This window comes from Corvus cornix, chromosome Z, assembly GCF_000738735.6.
Source record: "Corvus cornix cornix isolate S_Up_H32 chromosome Z, ASM73873v5, whole genome shotgun sequence".
Classification (NCBI taxonomy): Eukaryota; Metazoa; Chordata; class Aves; order Passeriformes; family Corvidae; genus Corvus; species Corvus cornix.
Genome location: NC_046357.1, coordinates 16,217,110 through 16,238,033, shown reverse-complemented (window position 1 = coordinate 16,238,033; position 20,924 = coordinate 16,217,110). Strand labels below are relative to the sequence as shown.

Here is a 20,924-nt window from a genome sequence, read left to right as displayed (position 1 = left end):
TATCCTATATTCCAGTGCTTTTTGCCCTTGAAAAAGTGCCTGGAGAGAGGATGTGTGTGAAGAACACACCATGAGAAGAGGTTGTTTGGTACACCAGTGCATCAAAATGAATATGATGTTTTGTAGAAAAGAAACTCTTATCCTGGAGATGGCCAGGAATGCAGAACAAAACCTCCTTGGTGGTGGTTTGGGATCTTTTTGCAAACAAATGGAATTTATCAAAATCCTAATAGATTTTTTCAGAATTGATTTTCTATAGAGGGTTTTTTGTTATTCAGTTTGGGCACTAAAAAGGCCTTTCTGGAGGATATGGACGACCTCTCAAGCAATCTGTGCTGGCATAAGTATTACGAAACACTAAAAACTGTGGTTCTTGGTCCACAGTGATTTCTTGCACTCTGTTCTAATTCCATCTAAAATGCAGGAGTTCTAATTCCATCTAAAATGCAGGAGTTCTAAATGTATTGAACTGAAATATGCAGCTTTGGTGGGGCCAAGGCCTGACTTTGCACTGCTGTTAACTTGGGCAAGGTTGTACAAAGTGGTGGGGTGGTTCTGCGGAAGCAGAGCAGGTGCACAACAGGGGACATGACCCAGCCTTGCTGGTGTGCTGGGAGTGGGACAAGAGCTGGGTAGAAAACTCACATGCTCTTTTGAGGCAGTGTGGTGTGTTCCTGTGTGGTGTATGGAATTCAGTGCTTTGGGAATAAAAAAGAGGTGTATTTTTCTCTTACCCCTTCACATAGTCAAAAAGTCAAGAGAAGTCTTTAGGCAACGACTTCAAAATTATCACTGTTCTTCAGGCAGTGTAGATATGGTCAGGAGCTGAACTGGGGCTGTGTGAACATGCAGCTGTTACAGTGACAGAATAAACAATTTTAAAATTTTTGTGGGGGTACACACATCCTTCTTGGAGTATAATCCATTTGTAGAGTGCTGAGAGGAGAAATGATCCTGATGATGATGATTCTGTAGCTGCACACAATGGGTAATGTCAGCATCTCATATGTAGAAGATCAGACCTAGAGTCTCCCATCCTGTGCTAGAATCTTCTCTAAAATCCTCCTTCCCCAGCTGTGGCAAATTCTGCTCACTGGTGCATGATGTTTATACTTACTTTATTTGTGTGTTGTCCAGCAGGTACACCCAGACTACCAGGAAACAGAAATCCCTGTGGTAAGTTTGCAAATACACCTTGCTTGCACTGGATCATGTTTATGGTAATCTTGAGAAGTGGTGTTCCTTTGAGTACAGAAAACCGCAGGTGATGAGTAAACCTGAGGTGAAGGAAGCAATCTCTGTGCTTCCTCTGAGGTGCGGGGTTTGTTGTATCCCAGCCTTCACTGTTGCAGGGCTTCGGTGTTCAAAGGCTTGGTCACACCAGTAGGAGAAGGGTTCACTGTGGAGAAGCTGGGTTGTCGATTGTTGCTTTGAGGATTAAAAGAGTATGGTGGGAATTGGGCTACTTGGTTTCATCCTCACAGTATGTTATTTCCCAAGGACACTCTAGAAAGCCTTTTGGATTAATTACATGGGGTATCCTGGTTCTGGCACTAGGCAGAAACAGGATGTGGGGATGCAGGACATGATCATCACCTCAGCCTCTGGGTTCTCCCCATTAGGTAACCCACCAAAACTTTGCAGTATCTAAAGTGCCCAATAACAGCAGCTGCACGAAGTGGCCAGGTGGTCTCACAGCTGAGCTGCAGCAGAGCCTCTCCCCCAGTGAGAGGCACTGTGTGGAGACCGTGGTCAACATGGGCTACTCGCCCGAGAGCGTCCTGAAAGCCATGAAGAAGAAGGGACAGAACATAGACCAGGTAAGAGCTCGTGCAGTGCAAAGAAATGCTTGATTGGATGCTGGTTCTGCTGGGAAGCAGTCTTGGGTTTGCAAAATGGGTAGGGGAATACAGTTACTCTAATAGGGGGTTGCAGCCTACATCTTGGGCTTATTTCTGGTGAGAGCTGCTGGAGTCAGCCACACCTATGGGTGCTGGGTTGGAGCCATGCTGAGTTTAGGATGGGCCCTTTGCTCTGTGTGAAACTGGGAGAGGTTCTGGGTCTTCCCAGGAGCAACAAACACATCCAAAGGAAGCTTAGCATGGCTCTGTGCCATGCTTAGAGCCATGTGACAGAAATCCAGCCAACTTCCCTTTTTCTGAGCACACTGCTGACATCTCTCCTTGTAGAGAGACTGGCCCCTGCAGGCCTAAGACAGCTCTGAAAGGCTCCTGCAAGGCCCCACTGACCGACTTGTGTGCATTCTAATGCTGCTGCTTCCCACTCGAGCGTTGCATCCAACGCTCAGACCAGGTCACTGGGCACAGAGCACTGCTGGGCAGAGCATGGCTCTGGCTCTTGGATCTGCTTCAAACAAACACATCAGAGTGGGGGAGCATGGCCCAACCTGCTGTGCTGGCCCTCAGCAGGCTGCACAGAGCATGTCCTGCTCATGGGACTGATCTGCTGGCCCTCTCCGTACACATGGAGAGCAGCTTAAGCTGTGCACTGGAGTGAACTGTGATATCAAATGGAAAAAAAGGTCCCTTGGGAGGGCAGTTTTAAATCCTGCTCTACTTGCTGGCTGTTCTTTCCCATGCGTAGCATTGCCTACCTGACCCTTCCACTCAAAGCTGAGGATAAGAAATTTGGCAGCAGTTTCTGTGTGCATGAGCTGGGATTTGCAGCTCACTTGCCAGTATGCTGAGTTGATCTTCAAAGGCTGACTGCTCTCAGATTGCATCAGCTCTTGCGGCTGTCTGAGAGGAAGCTAAAAGCAGACACGTCCTGGCTGCTGGACCTACAGTTTCATTTTTAAAGCTTGTAGTATAAAAACCACAGTGAAACTCCCACTCTGCCATCAGAGGCTGAGGATACACTTCTGAGGATGCTTTGACTAGAATGAAGGGGATGGTTAGAGAGCACAGTAGGACAGGAGGGTTTGTCTGCTTTCTCTGCACAAGCTCTTGTATAAGGAGCTCAACTCTGCTAGGAAGGACTGCATCTCTGCCCCTGGTGAAGCCCTGGATAGAGTCATGCTCAGCCCCTCTGCATGTACAAAGGTGCCATTCAGCTGCCTGCTGTAAGTGCCTTTGTGCAAACACAGTTTGTTTTCTTCATTCCCCACAGGTTTTGGATTACCTGTTTGCACATGGACAGCTTTGTGAGAAGGGCTTTGATCCACTTCTTGTTGAAGCAGCTTTGGAAATGCACCAGTGTTCAGAGGAGAAGGTGAGGGTGCAATGTGTGCAGGAATAGAAAAATGTGCCATGACAGGGAATTCCAGCAGCAGTTCCTCTGGCTGATGTAATTCTGGCTGTCGTGGTAATGCTGCCTTGTTTCCAAAACTGACTACCAAAGGACATCCTTGCTTTGATAAAGCTAAAAATTGTTAATGCATTAGAATTCATCTGTGTTGCTCTATTAGTCTCATTTGCATCCATTTTTATGGGGGCAAGACCCTGCTTATTGCAGTCATAATATTTTGAATGCCAAGAGTTTGCTTGCAGGCGAGGTGCTTGGTACATATACAGTTAACTTCAGCAGCAGCAAATTGTCTTTCAGACCTTGCCAGGCTTCCCTGGCCATGAATTTTCTTCCTTGTACAAGTGCATCTGCCTGGCTGCTCAGCAAATTGGGTTAAGACTTGCTCTGGAAGAAGCTAGAAAATGCATGTTTTGGGGTCTGGTTCATTGCCTGGCTGCTTTACCAGCACCAAAGGTACAGCAGGAGCAGGTACCCAGGGCAGAGGACAGGAGGATCTTACTAAGTCTGCCAGCCTGTTGTGTGCCAGGTTATTGCATGAATCTTTAGAGGTGCAACCCAACCCCCTCAAACATAGATATGCCTTCCTGCTTTTCTTGGACAAGTGATAATCTTGTAAACAGAGCAGTAGCAGTGTGAGGATGGAAAGTAACTGAGTTTGAGAAACACATTTGCAACTGGCTCAGCCCCAAAATTGGAAATGGCTAATCTCCTGATTGCCCATTTTCAACCTGCTTGCTTGTTTGGGATTTTTCTTTCCCCTGGAGTGGAGCAGACACACTGTAAATGGCAGAGGGTTCATAAAAGTGATCAGCTGACTCACTTCTTGCCACTTTATTTTTTCAAAGCTCAGGGAGGATTCACAGTTGATGTTGGAAATATTGTATGCACACAGTGGGGTTTGTGCTAATCCCCCCAAGTTTGCCCTAGGTCTGAGAGGCCGGTTGATAGCAAGGGCTACTGCGCTGTTCCCAATGTCCAAATAACTTTAAAAAACTTTAAAAGAAAATCAGGTGCAGCAGGAGCTGCTGGATGGGGCAGCTGGGTGCCATTAATCAGCATTTTTGAGAGCCACATTGGGCCAGGCTGATAAATATCCTTCTGTGTGAGAGATACCCCCACAGACTGGGCTTTGATGCCCTGGTTGAAATGTTTTTGAAATGAAGGATGGCAAACAGAGGGGACTGAAGGTGAGGCCCTGTGGGCTGCTGTGCCCAGAGTTCTGGTGGCTCTGGTGCGAGCAGACTTTCTCCCAACAGAGCTGGAACGGGCTTTGCTTGGGGAGGAGAAATCCACAACCATGGCACGTTCAGGTGCTGAAGACAGGCTCTGTGCTAAACCTTCACCAAGCACTGGTCCATCCACTTTTCTCTTGCAAATAACAGGCTGTCTGTCTTTCAGATCACAGAACTTCTCCAACTAATGAGTCAATTTAAAGAAATGGGCTTTGAACTAAAAGACATTAAGGAGGTCTTATTATTACATAACAATGACCAACACAACGCTTTGGAAGATCTAATGGCCCGTGCAGGAGCCAGCTGAAGATACATTCCCGGATTCTTGGCGTGCAATGGAGCAGGACCAGCCCTGCCACCTTCACATCCAGTGTGACTTGCTCTCAGCGGGAAGGAGTCCAGCTTTTTGCATACAAGGGAGAGAGACTGAGCAAGCCCGCCCACATACATCACTCCAGCATTTCTCTTTCCACTGAGGGTCAACTTTCATTCTTAAATTAAATTTTAAAGTGTCCTTTCCTAAGTTTCCTTTTTCCAGCTTGGCCATGGAGAGTTCAGACTGCCCAGCCTCTACTGGAATTGTACATAGGTAGAGATGGAATGGTTCCCCCCTCATTGTTGCACTGGAGTTGGACAGAAGAATATTAAGTTGGTTCTGAAACGAGGATGCTTTGGTTCTTTGAAGCTGCTTTCATGGTGTCTTGTCTGCTTGTACTGAATTACTTGACTGTGTCACAGTCCAGATTACCTGGTTAAATTTGACCTTTAGTGCAATGGAGTTTTATTTTTTGGTTGAAAGTTAGTCTGTAACTTAGTAAAACACTGGTTCAGAAACTGTCACTATGCATAAAGAGAGAATCTTGTTTTGTCCTCTTGGTTTTTGTTTTTTACCCATGCATCCAACACTTCTGCCAGACACGAGTGTCCAATACTGAGTGGTGTGTAAGCTCGCTTGAAGCAGGTAAGCTGTGAACTCAACCTGGATCTACAACTTGTGTTCGTTCTTGAACCTGAAGGCAGAGAGCTGGGGCTTAGTATTCTTAATCCCCCAGGCTTGTAGGATATTTAAGACAATGCCCTGCTAGAATGTCAGTTATCTTTTTGTTCTAAATAGTACACAGTGTGATGCAGGAGGTTTCTTTCAAGCACTTTCTTTAAAACAAATATACTCACTGCATTAGTTCCATTTTTCACACTGCTATAGAATTACATAATAATAACATCTAGTACTACAAATCAGGTTTGGAGTTGTTTTTGCTAGTTCAAAGTATTACATTATACATTGATCGAGTTCTAATTACATGAAATATCAACAGTCTGGAGGAATCTCTAATTTGCTAAATATTTTGATTCTGCAGAAGAACAACTAATAAAACCCTCAGATATAACTCCCAGTGTCATGGTTCCCATCTCTCATGTTCTTTGGCTTCAGCAGACAAGGAACTGGCTGGATCCTGCCTGCCCAGGTGCCACCAGCTCCTGTGGGCACATGTGAACACTGTTGGGCAGAACAACCAGAGGTCTCTGGGCTGCAGCTGCAGTAGTGGAAGGTGCTGCGCTTGTCTGCAGCTTACTTTTGTTCTGTGGCAGAACCCCAGCCTAGGGATCTGAACTCACATTAGAGCCCAGAGCTGCAGTGTTGAACTTCTGGAGGGGAAAAGAGCTCAGCTAATTGCATCAGAGTAGGTTTTTCAGTAGGAGGTTTCAGCTCATCAGGACTTTGAAGGAGATGGCATTTGTCTCCACTGTGTTGTTAACTTTCTATGACCAAAACATGTAATTTGGGCCCAGTGTGCACTCCTGGAATTCTTTTTGGGGTACCCAACTGTGTTAATTACGTGTCTTTACTTAAAATGATGCAGGGGAGGAATCTGCTGGCAAGTATCTAGGAGAGGTGGAGATGATGAGGAGGAGCAGGGCAGGTTGCCTTGCACCTACTCCATGGTGTTGAACTTCACCAGTTTCTACTGGTGGAGCTGAATTAAAGCTTGTTTAAGAAGGACATTCAGCAGCTGAGGGGGCAGCAGTTGCTGCCTGTGAGTGCAGGTGCTGCCCAGCTTTTCTTCCTTCCCCAGTGAGAAATGTGACATGAAGTGAGGAAATGGGGTTCCTGATTAATTGGAAAACCTTGAAAACAAAATTCAAACTGCTTTACCATCACTGCTGTGAGCATTCACTTGTGTGTTTTGTTCTGGTTTTCTCAGAATTGCTACCCCAGTGAGTCCCTGTCTGGTACCAGACAGTCCTGAAGGGGCAAGAAGTCTTTGCCAGCAAAGAAACAACTATTTAGACTGAACCTCTGAATAAAATATTCTCTGATTGTATTAGTGTGCGTTGTTTTTTCACAGTTCCCCTGCAAGGTCTGGCTCTTAACCCCATAGACTAACCACTCTGCTTTTGGAACTCTTGTGAGGGTGAGAGTAGGGAGGTAAAGATGGGAAGTGGCACCTGGAAGTTGCATGGTCTTATACCAGGGAGCCATGCCCACCATGTTCACCCGGGTCTCCCCTGGTGCCACTGCTCTTGGTTTGGCAGTGACATTTCTGGAGTTAAATCCCTGGGTGGCTGAAGGGATGAAGTGTATTCCTGGGGTGGCATGTCAGAGAAGACCACAGGGTGAGGGGACTAGGGGGTGGCTCAGAGGTGAGGCATTGTGGAATTAGTGTGTAACAAGAGACACAATGTGAAGAGAGTTCAGTGTTCAGGGTGCTGTGCAGCCTTTGTTAATCTGGTACTGTTCTGTGCAGGCACAGTTCATTGGGGGAGTGAGGCGGTCCTGCTGCTGGCTTGAGCCTTGAGCAAGGCTGGGCTCTGCTCTGCTGCTGGCTGGTGACAGGACTGGCTGCACCACTGGTCACACTTGTGACCTTGGAAATTTTCCTTAGGCTCTCAGGTCCCATTGATTTATGTCCCTGCTGTACCTTTGTCAGAGCTTCTGTCTGAGGTCTGTGTGCCTGGGTGGCAATGCTGGTGAGAAGTGTCGAGGTAGAGCGTAAACTGGCGGTTGTGCTTTCAGCCAAAGCATCTCTGAGCTGCCTGTCTCCTCCTGGTTCTGGATAGCAGCAACCTGGAAATGGCTCTGGTGCTGCAGAGCCATCCCTCACCCCCACGGCAGCCGAGGGCTCTCGATCCTGCAGTCGGCCACTGGGAGTGGCAGCTGCCCCCGTGCTCCAGGGCTTTTCTTGCCCGGTCTCGTGGCTCCTGTCCCAGATCTGCTGGAGCACAGAGCCCGTGTCAAGAGCTTTCTGTGGCTGCTCTCCAGGCCAGGGAGGGTCGTTCTGGCCCTGGCTCCAGGCTTCTGAAACACTCCAACAGGCCCTGTGAGAAGGGGAGCTTGTACTGATTTCAAGCCCCACTTAATCTTTTGCAGTCAATCAAATGGGCATTTTGATCATGGTCACCTAAAATGATTTTTACCAGAGTTCTGTAGTAAATAGATTTTATTTTTAATTGTGTTAACTATTGAAATAAAGTATCAAGCCTCTACTATTAAGTATTAATAGTCATTGTTGCATCCAAATACAAAAGTGAATCCATTTTAGTTCTGTGTTTATTTGATTGTACATGGCCAAGCTCTCTAAATCTCTTAGATTGCTTTTATGACACTTTCACACGTATTCCTCAAGTTGAAATGAAAGCCTTTGTAGCAGTTGTTCCTACCAAACAGTAGGAAGGGGATGACACTTAAAATGTTCATTTAGCACATTTTCACAGAGGAATTAAATCAGCAACTAGGTAATAACCCTCAAAGGGGAGAGAAAAATATTACTATTTCTGACAACAGCTTGATAGTTTCTGTTGCATGTGAGGAACCCATTGTTGGTATCTTCATGGAGTGCAGCACTTCAAGCATGTCCATGTTATTGCCAAGGATGGGCTGGTTTTCACAGCCAGGTGCTTTATTTTTTTTATTTTAGTCAAGTCTCACCTTCAGTGGAGAAAATAAAATTTGGAGAACAGACATAATAAAATGTTACATTTAAGATGGTATAGTCATGTGGATTGGCTGGGTAACCTGTTTAAAAAAAAAAGATTGTATCAGACCTCGGAAAACTGCGTGGTGTTGTTTTGATTATTTGTTGTTTCTCTCTGTCCCTGGCTGTTCCTCAAGGGAGCAAACAGTTCCTGCTCTGGGAATTGGTGCTGGGGCTCAGATCTACCAGACAGACTTGCTTTTTTCACAATAGATCAGATGGGATTCACAGGTGGGTCAAATCTGGCAGCTGACTTAACTCACATCTCCTCTGCTCACAGAAATTTTTGGTCACTCATCTGTCTTGTCACAACTGCCCCTGCAGATGTTAGGACATGGCACTGATTCTTGTGTGTTGCTTAGGAATGTTCAGCTTGTGTAAGACACTCGAAATGCCTGTGAACATACTTGGCTGAGCTGCTTTTTAAAAACCTGAAAGTGCAATCAACCAATACTCATCTCCCAAATGTCAGAGTATGTGGAGGGAAAATTTTCCTCCCTCACAGTTTCTGACTGGGCATCACATTTTCCTGTGACCTGTGCACACATCCTACAGTCTGACCTTTTCCGTGGTTCCAAACAGACTTGCAAAACTCCTCAACTGCTCCCTGACAGCAGTGTTTGCTGCATGCTTGCTGAGAACATGCTGGGGAAACTAAGTCCTACATCCAATCGATGCTATCAGAAGGGACAAGGACTACCCAGCTGCCTTGTATTCCCCTCACCTTAGTCATGGGAAAGCTCTCCCTGGCCCCAGCAAGTGGAGGGGGTTGCTGGCTTTAAACACTTGCTCTTCCCTCCGTGGTTTTAGCAGATTGCTGATACCCCCCCACTGCTTTACAGCTCTCCAGTGGCTATCGGACACCACTGCTCTGTGCCATGCAGAAATATCAAGAGTCTGCTCCTGGATGCCTCATTTCTCTGGGTGAGTGAGGGAGGCTTCTGAACAGTGGCTGTGAGACCCAGGTTCAGGTGTGACATGCTGCTTGCTGCCTGTAATCAGGACACAGGAACTGTTTTGAGAGCCATAACCTTAGACCCCAGAGGAACTCCACAGAGAAATCCAGTCTTGGTTGCAAGACGGAAACTAAACAGAGCTAAAATCAGCCCAACACTCAGGGCAGTGATGTGGGATTTGCTTCTGTTCCCCAGGCCTATTCTGGGTGACATTCCTGGGAGTATTTGCACCAAATATGCATCCCAGAGTGTCACTGTGATTACTGTCCTGCTGCTCAGCCCAGCCTGGGCTCCTCAAGGAGGCTGTGCAGGCAGGCAGCAAAACCCACAGCTGGTCAGACAGCAGTGTTCCATTACCCTTGGCATTTCTGGCTACTGAGCAGGCTTTGAATGAGCTACCACGGGCATTACTGAGGAGACGTGGATGAATGTGCTGTGACAGCCCTCATTTTGGAGTGGGAGCGTTCACACAGCACATTGTCAGCGAGCATGTCTCAAGGTTACTTGTGCCTTCAGCAAGTGGACTGGCTTTGTGGTTCAGATGCAATGCATGCAGCACCAGGGCTTCTGCAGGGCTAAAGCTGATGGCTCCATAGCTCTTCATTCAAATACCAGTTTCACATAACAGTGCTATCAGCAGCTTCTGGATGCCCAGTGCCTCCAAACAGACCCCCTTTTCATGTGAGAAATCCGTTCAGCTCCACACAGTGCAGGCATCAGAAGTGGTGTGCAGTAGGTGCAGCTGCTGGTCTCTTCCTCATGGGCAGCAGCATGAAACCCACATGCTTATTAACATACCAGATCAATCTTTGGTACAAAATTCCTGCTAAACCACTCCTTACCCATAACTTAGAGCCACCTCCTTCAGGTCTGGAGGGTTGATCCCAAGCACTAATTCAACAATAGGCTACCTTCTGAAATTGACAGCATTTCATGCCCTGCCTTGACTTCCAGTTACTTAAGGTCCAGTCATGTTAGTGTAACAACCCTTGGCTCCTCTCTCTTTCCTGGCTTCTGTTTGCAAACACTCTTCTGGGTAGCTTTTAAGCATTTCTGTTCAGACCTGTATCTGGCTTCAAAGTTGTTTCCCTTACTTGGCAACACAAAATTGCCTCTAACATGTGAGAAGCTGCTATGATACATGAACACGATTTGCCTGCAGCTTGGTGAGATTTTTAAAAGCTGCTGAATTGTTACTGTTCAGAATGTGGTTTACTGGTATTAATGAAACACAAAGCTTATGGTGCCAATTAGTCATTCTTATTTACTCAGAATTCTCTCCATCCTTATATAAAATGCACACTAATCACAAACATCAAACCAAAAGCTATCCCCTACCACCCACACTCGGCAGCACCAAGTGTAGCAAAGTGCTGGCTGGTGTTTTCCATAGCTGCTCCAGTGCATGTGGAAGCAAAGAAGGTCTAAACAGGTGGAGGTGTTTGCAGTGATGTGTCAGTGCCAGGGGAGGCTAAACAGAGCTGAAGCTGGGCTCGCATCGTTTGGACACACTTTGACTTCAGCACCAAGATTTCATCCAGCATGGTCATGAAATTCTGAAAATCCTGGTGAGGAAGGCACAAGGAAAGCTTAGGGAACAGTATCAGCAGGTTGGAGAAAATCAGCATATTTTTTACACTGTAGCAGAACATAAAAGCATTTTGCAGTCTAGTAGATTAAATCAGCATTTCCTTGTTAAAGTCACAGCCCTCACAGACAAAGGTCAGTGCCTCTAAATACCAAAGTTCATTGACTCTGGTAGTTTTATCTGTGAGTGAAATTACAGCTCATATAGTGGTTTAAAAATAAAAATATATAAAGCAGCTGTTGTCACTCTTCTACACTGGTTAGCTTTTCAAAGGTTTGGTACAGGGACTGGTCACCCAGCTTTACCATGTACTGAACTCTGTTCCTGACACCTCTAGTGTTGAATTTATCAATTATGAAAATAAATAGTGAGTTGGGCCACTATGGATCAGAAATAATAGCCCAATCTTGAGAGATGCAGAGATTTATTTCCCATCAGGTCATGGGGCCATGGCTGCAGGTGCCATGAGTAATACCAGCACTATGCCCAGCCTCAGCCCAGGGGCGATCCACCTTCCATAGTCACATGGATAAAAAACAGTATGGAACTGTGATTAAAAGTGGTATGGAGTTTTAATCCATTTTTAAGTAGGGTTTGTATTAATAAGGGAACACTTGGACGTGCTCTGCTCTCCAACTGAGAGCAGTTTGGTGCCTTTGTTCACAGGTCTGTGCCTGAGAAGCTGGGAGGTGTCAGCATCCCCGGGACTGGGGAATTCAGCTGCTGTGCATGAAAATCAATCATGCAAAAGCTTATTTGGCAGTGCTCCAGCTGTATCTCCTGCACTGTATCTCTGTCCTGTGGGGAAATCAGGACAGTGATGAAGACTAGCCCAGCTGCTGTGGCATATTTTTCTTAAGCACTTTTAGTATTGCTTTGTTTAGTGTGTGGCTGGTCTTGGCAGGAGTTTCTCCTGCGGCCAAAATTTCATGGCTGGAGAAGTTGAAACCATCTGAAAATGGAAGGAGAGAAGCTGATGCATGAAGCCCAAGCACATTTCATAACCCAAAAAGGTCATGCTGTGAAATAAAACTACAGGGTATGTTATTCACACACTGCTGGGAGGCCTGGCAAGCTTGTCAGAATTCTGCTGGCCAGAAAATAACTGCTTGCTGCAAGAGGCAAATAAATGGGGGAGGGAGAACTGGTGTCCAGTGACCAACAGACTTATGAGGAACAATCTCAAAAGATTAAAAAAAAAATTAAGAAGATTTTCATCTTGTCTGATTTTCATCTTCTTTGATAGCTTTGTTTCACTGCATTGTCTGCCACAAAACTAATACAGTTTATGTCTCCTGTGCTGCTTTGTGAACTGTAATATGTGCAGCTTGAAATCCCAGTGAGTAAGCCACATGGTGGCCCCACTCCGAAGTCCCTGAGGAAAGTGTCCCTGTACTTCAGACCTGAACTGTGATAGAAATTGAAATGGTTTGATAATGCAATGCAATAATGAAGCTTGGCTTTACTGAGAAGGTGAGGGAACTGGGAAGGCAGGAGTTCTCACTGGAAAATGTTCGTAGTCTGGATTTTCACACAGCTGTGACATGCATCTGTTGGGATGCAGGAGAAACAGAGAACTGGGATTGCCTGGCTAGCAGTGGGGCCATGGAGGTGTCAGTTTTTAGGTCTAGGGTACACCACTGTCACCTGAGGCAAAGACAAGCCAAGAAACACTTGAGTCACCAAAGCCAAGAGCGTGTGGGGCACAAGCCACAGTGATCAGAGCACTGGAGTGAGCGGGGCCAGGGTTGTTGGCACACCTGCAGTGTGGTAGGCAAAGAGGCTCCCAGAAGGAAGAGCCAAATGCCACCAGTGTCCTGCTCTAGGGGTGTGCTCGTTCTGTGGTATTGCCTTACTTGTCCCAGCCTGCAAGAACTAAAACATCAGAGGGACAGACAGCCTGTCTAGTACAGTCTGCCCCATGATGTGAGATAAGTGAACGTTCTCTTATCAGAGACAAGGGCTTCAGGGCTGGCCTGTTTGTCTCCTGCTCCCCAAGGACATGTCAGAGTGGAGACTGGCAAAAGCACAACAGGCACTGAAATTGAGAGGCCTCTCCCAGGACTCAGACAGGCCTTGGAGAACAAGAAGTTGAACTGACAAGAAACACCACATCACCAATTCAAGTCAATAATCTCTAAGATTAATTTATGCAGGTTCAACCAAAACCACCATCTGAAACACTTACCATTGCTGACATCTGATTTATCAAGCACTCCTCCTTGAAGCACAAGCAAGCCATTTCATTCAGCTGCTGCCGATGGGCACGAATTACAGCCTGCCTGGTTAACAAAAAACACACACTGGTTACACAGCCTGTAACATAATCGCTGCTTATAATCACAGCTGGCCTCAATAAACCTTCAAGAAAGAGGAATACCCCAGAGGAAGCCTTGCTGTCCTGTGTCCCTGGCACTCAGGAAAGGTACACTTCTTGAAGTGCAGTGGACTGCATGGGTTTGGGGTTCAGAATGACCTGCGTGACTGAGAGCTGCTCACAAAGGAGTGACCACAGCCCTTTGTTAGCACAGGCAGCACACAACTGCTTTTCACTGTAGGAGAATCAAGGAGCACAACAATCGTCTAACTAATTGCTGAAACGGCTTACAACCGTGAGTCTGTAAGTAATTTCAGTGAGAAACAGGCTGAGCAGGAATGCAGTGCTGCCGCTGATTCCTCTGAGCAGGTTTCACTGATCAACAATGTATTTTCAGTCAAGTGAATGCAGTTCAGTCCCCTGGGAGCTGACAGTGGCAGCTCACTCAGAAGCTTTATACCTACATCTTCAGTGACTGCCCAGCTGCTCTAGGAGCTTTTCTTGTCATTGATGGACCTATGACCTGACTCTTGATGGGAGGTTTTGATATATTTTAGGTGCTTTACAGCTTATAGGAAGCCAATTAATTACTGAGAACTGCAGTTTGTATTATAATATTTATTCCCCTAGTATTATTCTAGAAACTCTGATAGAGCTTCCTGTGAGATTTTAAAATATCACTAAACAAGCAACCATATATTTATAATTACTATAAATTATGATTAATCTTATAAAATAATTTTTAATAGAATTATTAACCATTGGTTTTTGAAGTACATATTTGTTTGACATACAAATAAAGGTAAATGTATCACATCTCCAGAATTTCTAAGCTTCTCTACAAACTTCATGAGCAAGACTTACTGTGCCTTTTCTAGGGCTTCCCTCTGCCATTTCCCCATCTCTAACACAGCACTTGGAGAGCTGCTGCTGGACATGTGTGAGGGGCTCTTTGCATTTGCTATTGGCTCATTATCTTTGGTTGCAAATCCTGCATCTGCAGCAAAAGTCTCTTGTGTAAAAATACTCTGGATTAACTTGGTTTTTAGCAATCCTGTTTCCTCATTGCCAAATGATGACTTGGCAGGGTCTTCAGAATAGCTGAGGTCCTCATTCCTCAATCCTGGCTTGGGCTGCAGCAGCAGGCTGCTCTCCTGAGAGGGGGACTGGGCTGCATAGCTCTTTTCAGGTATTTCCGAATTTGTTTCCTCAGCCATGCGCTCAGGACCCGGCCCTCGACTTGAGTTAGACTTTCCTGAATTACCAGCATTGTTATGCTGATTAACTTCAGCACCACACCATCTGCCACCTGCGCGTTCTTTGCAGGGGGAGTCACTGCAAAGTCCCCCGCCCTCTCTCTCTGCCCTGGGGCCTGCAGATCCAGCTGCGGATGTTTCTGTCGGGTCATGTCCAACAAACAAACTGCGCCGGACTCCCTGCTTGGATGAATCCGATCCCAGGCGGCAGCAGCACGGCTTCACACGGCCGCAGGTGGGTGGGAGCCACTTGTGCCCGGCTTGAGAGGAGCCCAGCAGGGCGCAGTGCCTTCCCCCGTGGCGGGTCTGCTCCCCCAGCTCCAGCATGCTGTCGGTCAGAGCTCTGCTCCTGGTGCACTGCCAGCCCTCGTCCTCAAACCTGCTCTGGGTGTCACTGTCTGGCACCTGCTTCTCGCAGGGGGGCTTCTCTTGGTTGGAAGACACTTTCTCTGTTTCAGTTCTGTCCTCACCATCAAGAAGGGACACCCTGAGAGGGGCCATGAGCTCGGAAGGGAATTCTGAGGAACAACTGGAAGATACACAGTGGCTAACTCCATTTTTTCGAGCTTTCCATTTTACACCTCCTGCAAGAGCAGGCTGCTTGTCCAAAGTGGATTCTTCCTTCTCCTCGTGCTGGAGATCAATCTCTTTACATTCTGGAGTTTCTGATTTCAATACAAGAGATACATATGGGTTTGAAGCATCCTTTTCAGGAGTTAAGGTGGCTTCATTGGAGTAAACAAGACGTCTGTGTTTGGACTTGTACTCTTTGTGATCAGCTAGGAAATCTTTGCCATTTCTCCAGCTGCAAGCAGGTTCTTCCTGCAGGCAGTAAGGTTTTTCTGCAGTATTGCTTGGAGAGGATTCAACAGCTAAGTCATAGCTCCAGTCTGCAGTAATATTGCTGCAGCCTGCATTTTTAATGGATTCCTCTGCCTCTGGGCTGCCCTCACTACAATCCCAGCTGTCATCTAGTTCATGATCTTGCATGGGTATTGCATATTTTAAAAATAAATCCTGTCGCTTTTGGCCTTTTTGCTCTTCTTCGGTTCCTTGTTCTCTTTCATGAAGGAAAAATGAATATTGACTGCATTTGTTGGTGTTTCTTCTTTTCATGCTCTTTTGAGTACAGACAGGTGAGAAAGAATCTTCACTGAAATCACTGTCATCCAGATCTTCCAGCTGCATCCCCTCTTTGCTCTGCACTTCAATTGGAGTAAGGCTCAGCTCCTGCTTCACTTGAATCTCCTCAGGCTGGTACTGCACTAAAAACCTCTCAAGGGGTTGACAGTTCAATTTTTGCTGTAGAATAGGGGGCTGCTGAAACTGCTGGTGATAAAGACGTAAATGCTCTTCCCTTTCCTTCTGAAATGGAGGCAGATGTGACCAGAGTTCAACAGACTGTTTAGCAAAAGTATTTCCCCATTCCTGTCTGCTGTCAGAGGGCAGATTTTCATCTTCAAAGAAATTATCATCTCTAGGAACAAGCTGTTTCTGAACAGGTTGCACTGTCTGGACTTTTAGGCACTGGACAGGTGTTCTGTTTTGCAAATTCTTGTCTTGCTGGCCACTCTCTTTTGTTTCTGCTGTGGTAATGAAATCCTTCACTGATGGGCTCTTTTCAGAGTGGGGGGATAGATCATCATTTTTCTTCTTCAGGGGCTGTGTTATCTGTAGAACTCCCTTAACGGGGGTGGTGTGGTGGAAGCAGGGAGAGCTGGTATTTCCTTTGTGGGCATGTCCTTTGCCCATTCCCTTGGGGGTAGAGGTAAGAGGGACACCGGGTGGCTGGAGTGCTGCACGATATGCCTTTGGTTTTGTAGCACCTGAGGGATGCTGTAGGCCTAGCTTCACTTTCTTCGGAGAGCTCTTTTCTCCAGGTGGCAAACAGAGAGTGCTTTGGACACGTTTTGGAGATATATTTCCAGCTCTGCGACGCCTGCTTGTGACAGGGGTAGAACATTTAATCCCTTTCTTCAGCTCTTTGACCCTGTAAAAAAGAGGCTGGACTTAGAAGATGTCATGCTTTCAGATAAATAACAGCATCTTCAGAAAAAATCAATGCTTTCACATACTAAGACTTAATATTGAATTTGACATCATGGTTTGTTTTCTGTTAGTGATCTTCACAGGTATCCTTCTGCCAAAATGCCTGGACTTCTAGAAAAATCTATAGCAGTCTTTTTAAGTGCTTCCTTGAGCAGTCCATAACAGGCCAAGTGAGTGGAAATGGCCTCAGTTTCAGTGCAAGGGGGTGGCATTTCCACACATTATAATGCAGCAGAACAAGCTGGTACTCTCCACAGCACATCACAGAGTCCCACAAGGCACAAAGTAGGAGTTTTGGAGTAGTTGCAGTGGGGTTCCTTAGCTCAGGTGATGTGCACAGGGCTGCACTGCTCCTGGATCAGACTCACAGTGCAACTATGAAGAGCTGATTAACTGGTATCACCCTTTCCCCTACCACCCTGACCTTCAGCTGTTCCCTTTGCTCTTCTTGCCCCTTAAGTTATTTCTTATCCTTCTAACACCAGTATTGCATAGCCTGTAATTTACCTCCTGCTCTGTAGGAGGGAGGGTGAAGGAGTTGCACACATTCTAAGTAATATCACAATACAAAACTAAACCAAAACTTTTGATTGCTAAGGTCAGTAATCCTGCAGTTACAGGGCACACAGTGATATTTTCACCACTGAAAGCAATCACCAGAAAGTACTCACAAGACCCAAAAAATTTTAAGACAAAATATAGGAGTTGGAATGGGTAACGTTTTTATTTGCATTGTGAAGATTCTGTTTCTTGCCTAAAATGACATTTTCAATACAACCAAAATAAGATGTTACAGCAAACAGCACATTACTTTTTACTTTGTGTTTTTCACCCGGGCAGGACTGAGTTTCACCACCTACCTGTCAGCATATCGCAGAGTGTTCAGGGTGTGCTCTGTAGCTATGTGGCTCGGTGATACATTGGCTATCATACATGTCTTGGAATTGCCAATGAAAGAGTCCTTTAGCACCTAGGGTTCAAAGGAAAAAAAAAAAAAAGGGTTCTTAGCAGTTCATGTCCCTTGCACATCCTGTAAATTAGCAATTATATACGGAAGAAGTTCAACATGAGGTAGTCTTTTTTTTAAATTAAATGTAGTTCTCTTGTCTCAGTCTGTCTTGCCTTTATTTGTTTACTGTTTAAAATGAATACAAGTATTAATCAGGGCTCTGAACAAGCCCTTGTTCCAGATGCCTTAAGGGTGCCAATATGGTTTGAGGAATAAAGCAGATGTTACAGCTGGAGTAAAGAAATATTGATGAAACCTCCCAGGACAGTAACTGAACAGAAGATGCAAGACTGGTTTCAGACTGGGTAGAGATGGATGGTAACTCTGTATGAGTCTGAAAGGTGGTGTTTGGGGTTTTGTTTGGTTTTAGCTTTTGGGTTTTTTCTTTTTTTCCCATGCCAGTCCCCAGCATTGGCTGGAGGAAATTGGCAGTTAGCTTTAATTCTGTGATTACCTTTAAAATTAAAATTTGCAGAAGCTATGCATTTCCTCTCTTACTCAAGAGAGGAAGCAGTTACTGATCTATGCCATCTATTTATTTATCTATTTTCTTGTTTATTTTTGTCCTCATCAGGGAAACCTCTCCTCTTGCCTTTCTGCTCATTTTACCTGAGTTAATTTGCTTTGCCGGAAAGGAGTATGCGTGTGTTCCTGATCCAATGCCCGAATGCACTCCTTTAGCTACCAAAAGGAAGAAAAAACAGAAGGGAAAAGTAAATGTCACGCACTGGCAAGGAACTGAACTGCATCAAACTAAACCTACCCATGTCCTGTGCCACCTTTGACTCCTGCTATGTGTTGTCCCTTGCAAGGTCAATTTGTGCCCTGCCTGATGGCTCTGTGGGCTACACCAAACCAAGGAGCTGGGTAACCACACACATTTAACACACTCAGAGCACCACAGAGCTGCTGCCTGTACCACGTCTAACTAGTCTGAAGCCAGACTGGGTGTAGCCCAGCTTGCAGGGTAGGTGTACCCAAAGGACAGAGCTTTTTGAGCTACATCTCTTATTTTCTTTCTTCTGGAGATAACAGATTACAGTATTGTCATGGTGATACTGCCATCAAGCATTTACAGCCCTTCTACATTCTACAAACTCCCACTTAAAATTACACTTATTTCCACTTTTACAGCATTTTATTAAAAACTGCACCTGTAACAAGTCAGAGATCAAACTATTATAATTTTTTGTCTGCCTCTCATAGTTGCAATGTCTGAAGATCTTGAAAACAACATGAATATTCAAACCAGCAGCAGACTTCAAATCTCATGGGTTTAAAGGCATGAAGAGAGTGTTATGATCGTTGAGGCCAGAGCTAGGTTCTACAGGCTGCAGGTTATGAAGAATTAGTCAAAGATGCCTTTTATAGTTGATTCAGTCACTACTTGTAGACTGCCTAGGTATTTTCTTAGTTTCACACAATACCAAAAATGTACAGACTCTGATTTTAAAGTTTCTTTTAAAAGAGTTTCATGGGCTTACACTCAGGATTCTCAGGAAACACAGAATTGTTTAGGCTGGAGAAGACCTTTAAGATCAGACTTCTTTCTATTCAGGTCCCAGCTCCCTGTGACACTCAGTTATTCACCAGCAAGTACTCAAGAAAGCATGAAGTACAGAAACACATTCAATTCACAGGCTACTTCCCAGCACAAATACTAATATTCCAGTGCAGGAAAAACCTCTGTGCAAAAGAACATTTACATTTCCCAAAACAGAGCGAGCCACCTCCTATTTACAGCAGACTAAGAGGTACAGTTGTGTGCACTGACTTCTGCACTGCTGGCTCATACCCAGGAACCTGTATCACCTTCAGCCTTGCTTAGAGCAGCCCCTGGTCACCACTGAGCTTTGCTTGTTTGCATCAAAGGAGGTGCAAAGCCTGCTGCACCATTTACACTTACAGGCACTTCTGCTTTATCTTAGATGGCATTTTTCTGCTCCATTGTCCCTCTTTGTATGACTGTGGGCACTTACAAAGGACAGTTTGCCTTAAGAGCACATTTCTTCTTGTTCCTTCCTCCCCACACATAAATTGCTAGTTTTTATGCTCTTAAGTCCTTTATGCCTGATTTGAAAGAGAAGCCTGAGCTCAAGTGATGAAAATAACTGGCAGGAACAGATGTGCTTTTGTGAAACAAATATGGCAAATTCCAAGCCAGCATTCTTTAGAAGTAGAAGGGACAAAACCTTCTATATAAAATATGAGACACTTGTTATACTACACCTAACATTCTCCATGCTATGTTTAGCTGTCTGGCTGTAAGAATGGATTAAAAATACTTAATTTTCATCCCAATATATCTTCTTTCTTAAATTGTTTTTCACTTATAAGACAAATTAAACTGAACATACTTAGTACCTTGGTTATTTTTTCCCCTCCATGGAATACATACATACATTACTCCGTGGTTCATTTTTATCCTAAAACACATGCTAGTAATTAAATACAAAACCTTCCCCAGCCATGATAGTATCTTACTGCCAAAAGACTTTGGTTTATTTCTGCTCCTTCCATTTTTGTTTGTCGATCTGAGTCTCTGGCATCAGCTGCCCTTTCACTGCCAGCCAAGTCAATGAATGATATCCTAGAAAAAAACAAAGTTGGAGTTATCTTAGGGGCTTTTTTTCCCCCTCTTCGTTTTTTCTTCATTAAAACAGCAGGCTGCAACACATGGCATCAGAAGAGTGATTAGAAATGACTACTTTTGAACAACAAGAAGCATCCACTGGAAACATCTGAGACACCAAAATAAGCACAGCATCAGGAACAGTGTCAGAGCATCTTAACATTAAATACTAGGAAGTGTAGTTACATGTGATGACAGTGCTCCACAGTTTAATGGATAAGCTGTATAAAGTGCAACACATTCACCTCTGGAGATAATCACTGTGTTTGTAGTCTCCTAAGTACGCACTTAAAGGAAATTGTGTCTTGATTTCTCCTTCCAGGTAAATCAGACAACTGCCATGTGACATGGGAATTTGGGACAATAGGAACAGAAATTTCCAGTGTTGCGAGTAATACACTGAGCTTTCAGTGATCCCTGTCTGTTTTTTCCACAAAAGCCCATTACTCCCTTTCACATTCCCTAGCTCTGCTGCCAGCTGCTGTACTGACTGTTGCACTGTATCCTTGTCGTTGTCCTTCCTCTTTTTCTGCAACAGCCCTGACTTCTTTTTTAGGCACATCTTGGCACCCTTTCCTCACTCCAGCTCCACCTCCCTTTCAGACACACAAAACCCCCCCAGTCCAGATGCCACACCCACATAA

The 20,924-nt window shown here is 45.2% G+C and overlaps 2 protein-coding genes across 8 annotated transcripts in view; one reads left to right on the top strand and one right to left on the bottom strand.

Annotated features, from left to right (window-relative positions):
* Nucleotides 1-6,823, top strand: part of UBAP1 (ubiquitin associated protein 1) — a 33,800-nt gene extending 26,977 nt beyond the window's left edge. For 3 of the 4 annotated variants that reach the window (XM_039566974.1, XM_039566972.1, XM_010395045.4), the window contains 4 exons: nucleotides 1,138-1,176; nucleotides 1,623-1,820; nucleotides 3,130-3,231; nucleotides 4,666-6,823. In XM_039566974.1, the coding sequence (XP_039422908.1) occupies nucleotides 1,138-1,176; nucleotides 1,623-1,820; nucleotides 3,130-3,231; nucleotides 4,666-4,806 (480 nt within the window). In that variant the 3' untranslated portion in view covers nucleotides 4,807-6,823. The remainder of the gene's footprint in view (nucleotides 1-1,137; nucleotides 1,177-1,622; nucleotides 1,821-3,129; nucleotides 3,232-4,665) is intronic. The other variant, XM_039566973.1, reaches the window with a different exon arrangement.
* A 1,098-nt stretch (nucleotides 6,824-7,921) lies between these two features.
* The window catches only part of KIF24 (kinesin family member 24), a 29,397-nt gene continuing 16,394 nt past the window's right edge, over nucleotides 7,922-20,924 (bottom strand). For 3 of the 4 annotated variants that reach the window (XM_010395047.4, XM_019283410.3, XM_039566970.1), the window contains 6 exons: nucleotides 20,133-20,238; nucleotides 18,258-18,329; nucleotides 17,500-17,609; nucleotides 14,199-16,580; nucleotides 13,206-13,299; nucleotides 8,566-10,994 (listed from right to left, as the gene is read on the bottom strand). In XM_010395047.4, the coding sequence (XP_010393349.2) occupies nucleotides 10,854-10,994; nucleotides 13,206-13,299; nucleotides 14,199-16,580; nucleotides 17,500-17,609; nucleotides 18,258-18,329; nucleotides 20,133-20,238 (2,905 nt within the window). In that variant the 3' untranslated portion in view covers nucleotides 8,566-10,853. Of the gene's footprint in view, nucleotides 8,515-8,565; nucleotides 10,995-13,205; nucleotides 13,300-14,198; nucleotides 16,581-17,499; nucleotides 17,610-18,257; nucleotides 18,330-20,132; nucleotides 20,239-20,924 lie in introns of those variants that run through there. The other variant, XM_039566971.1, reaches the window with a different exon arrangement.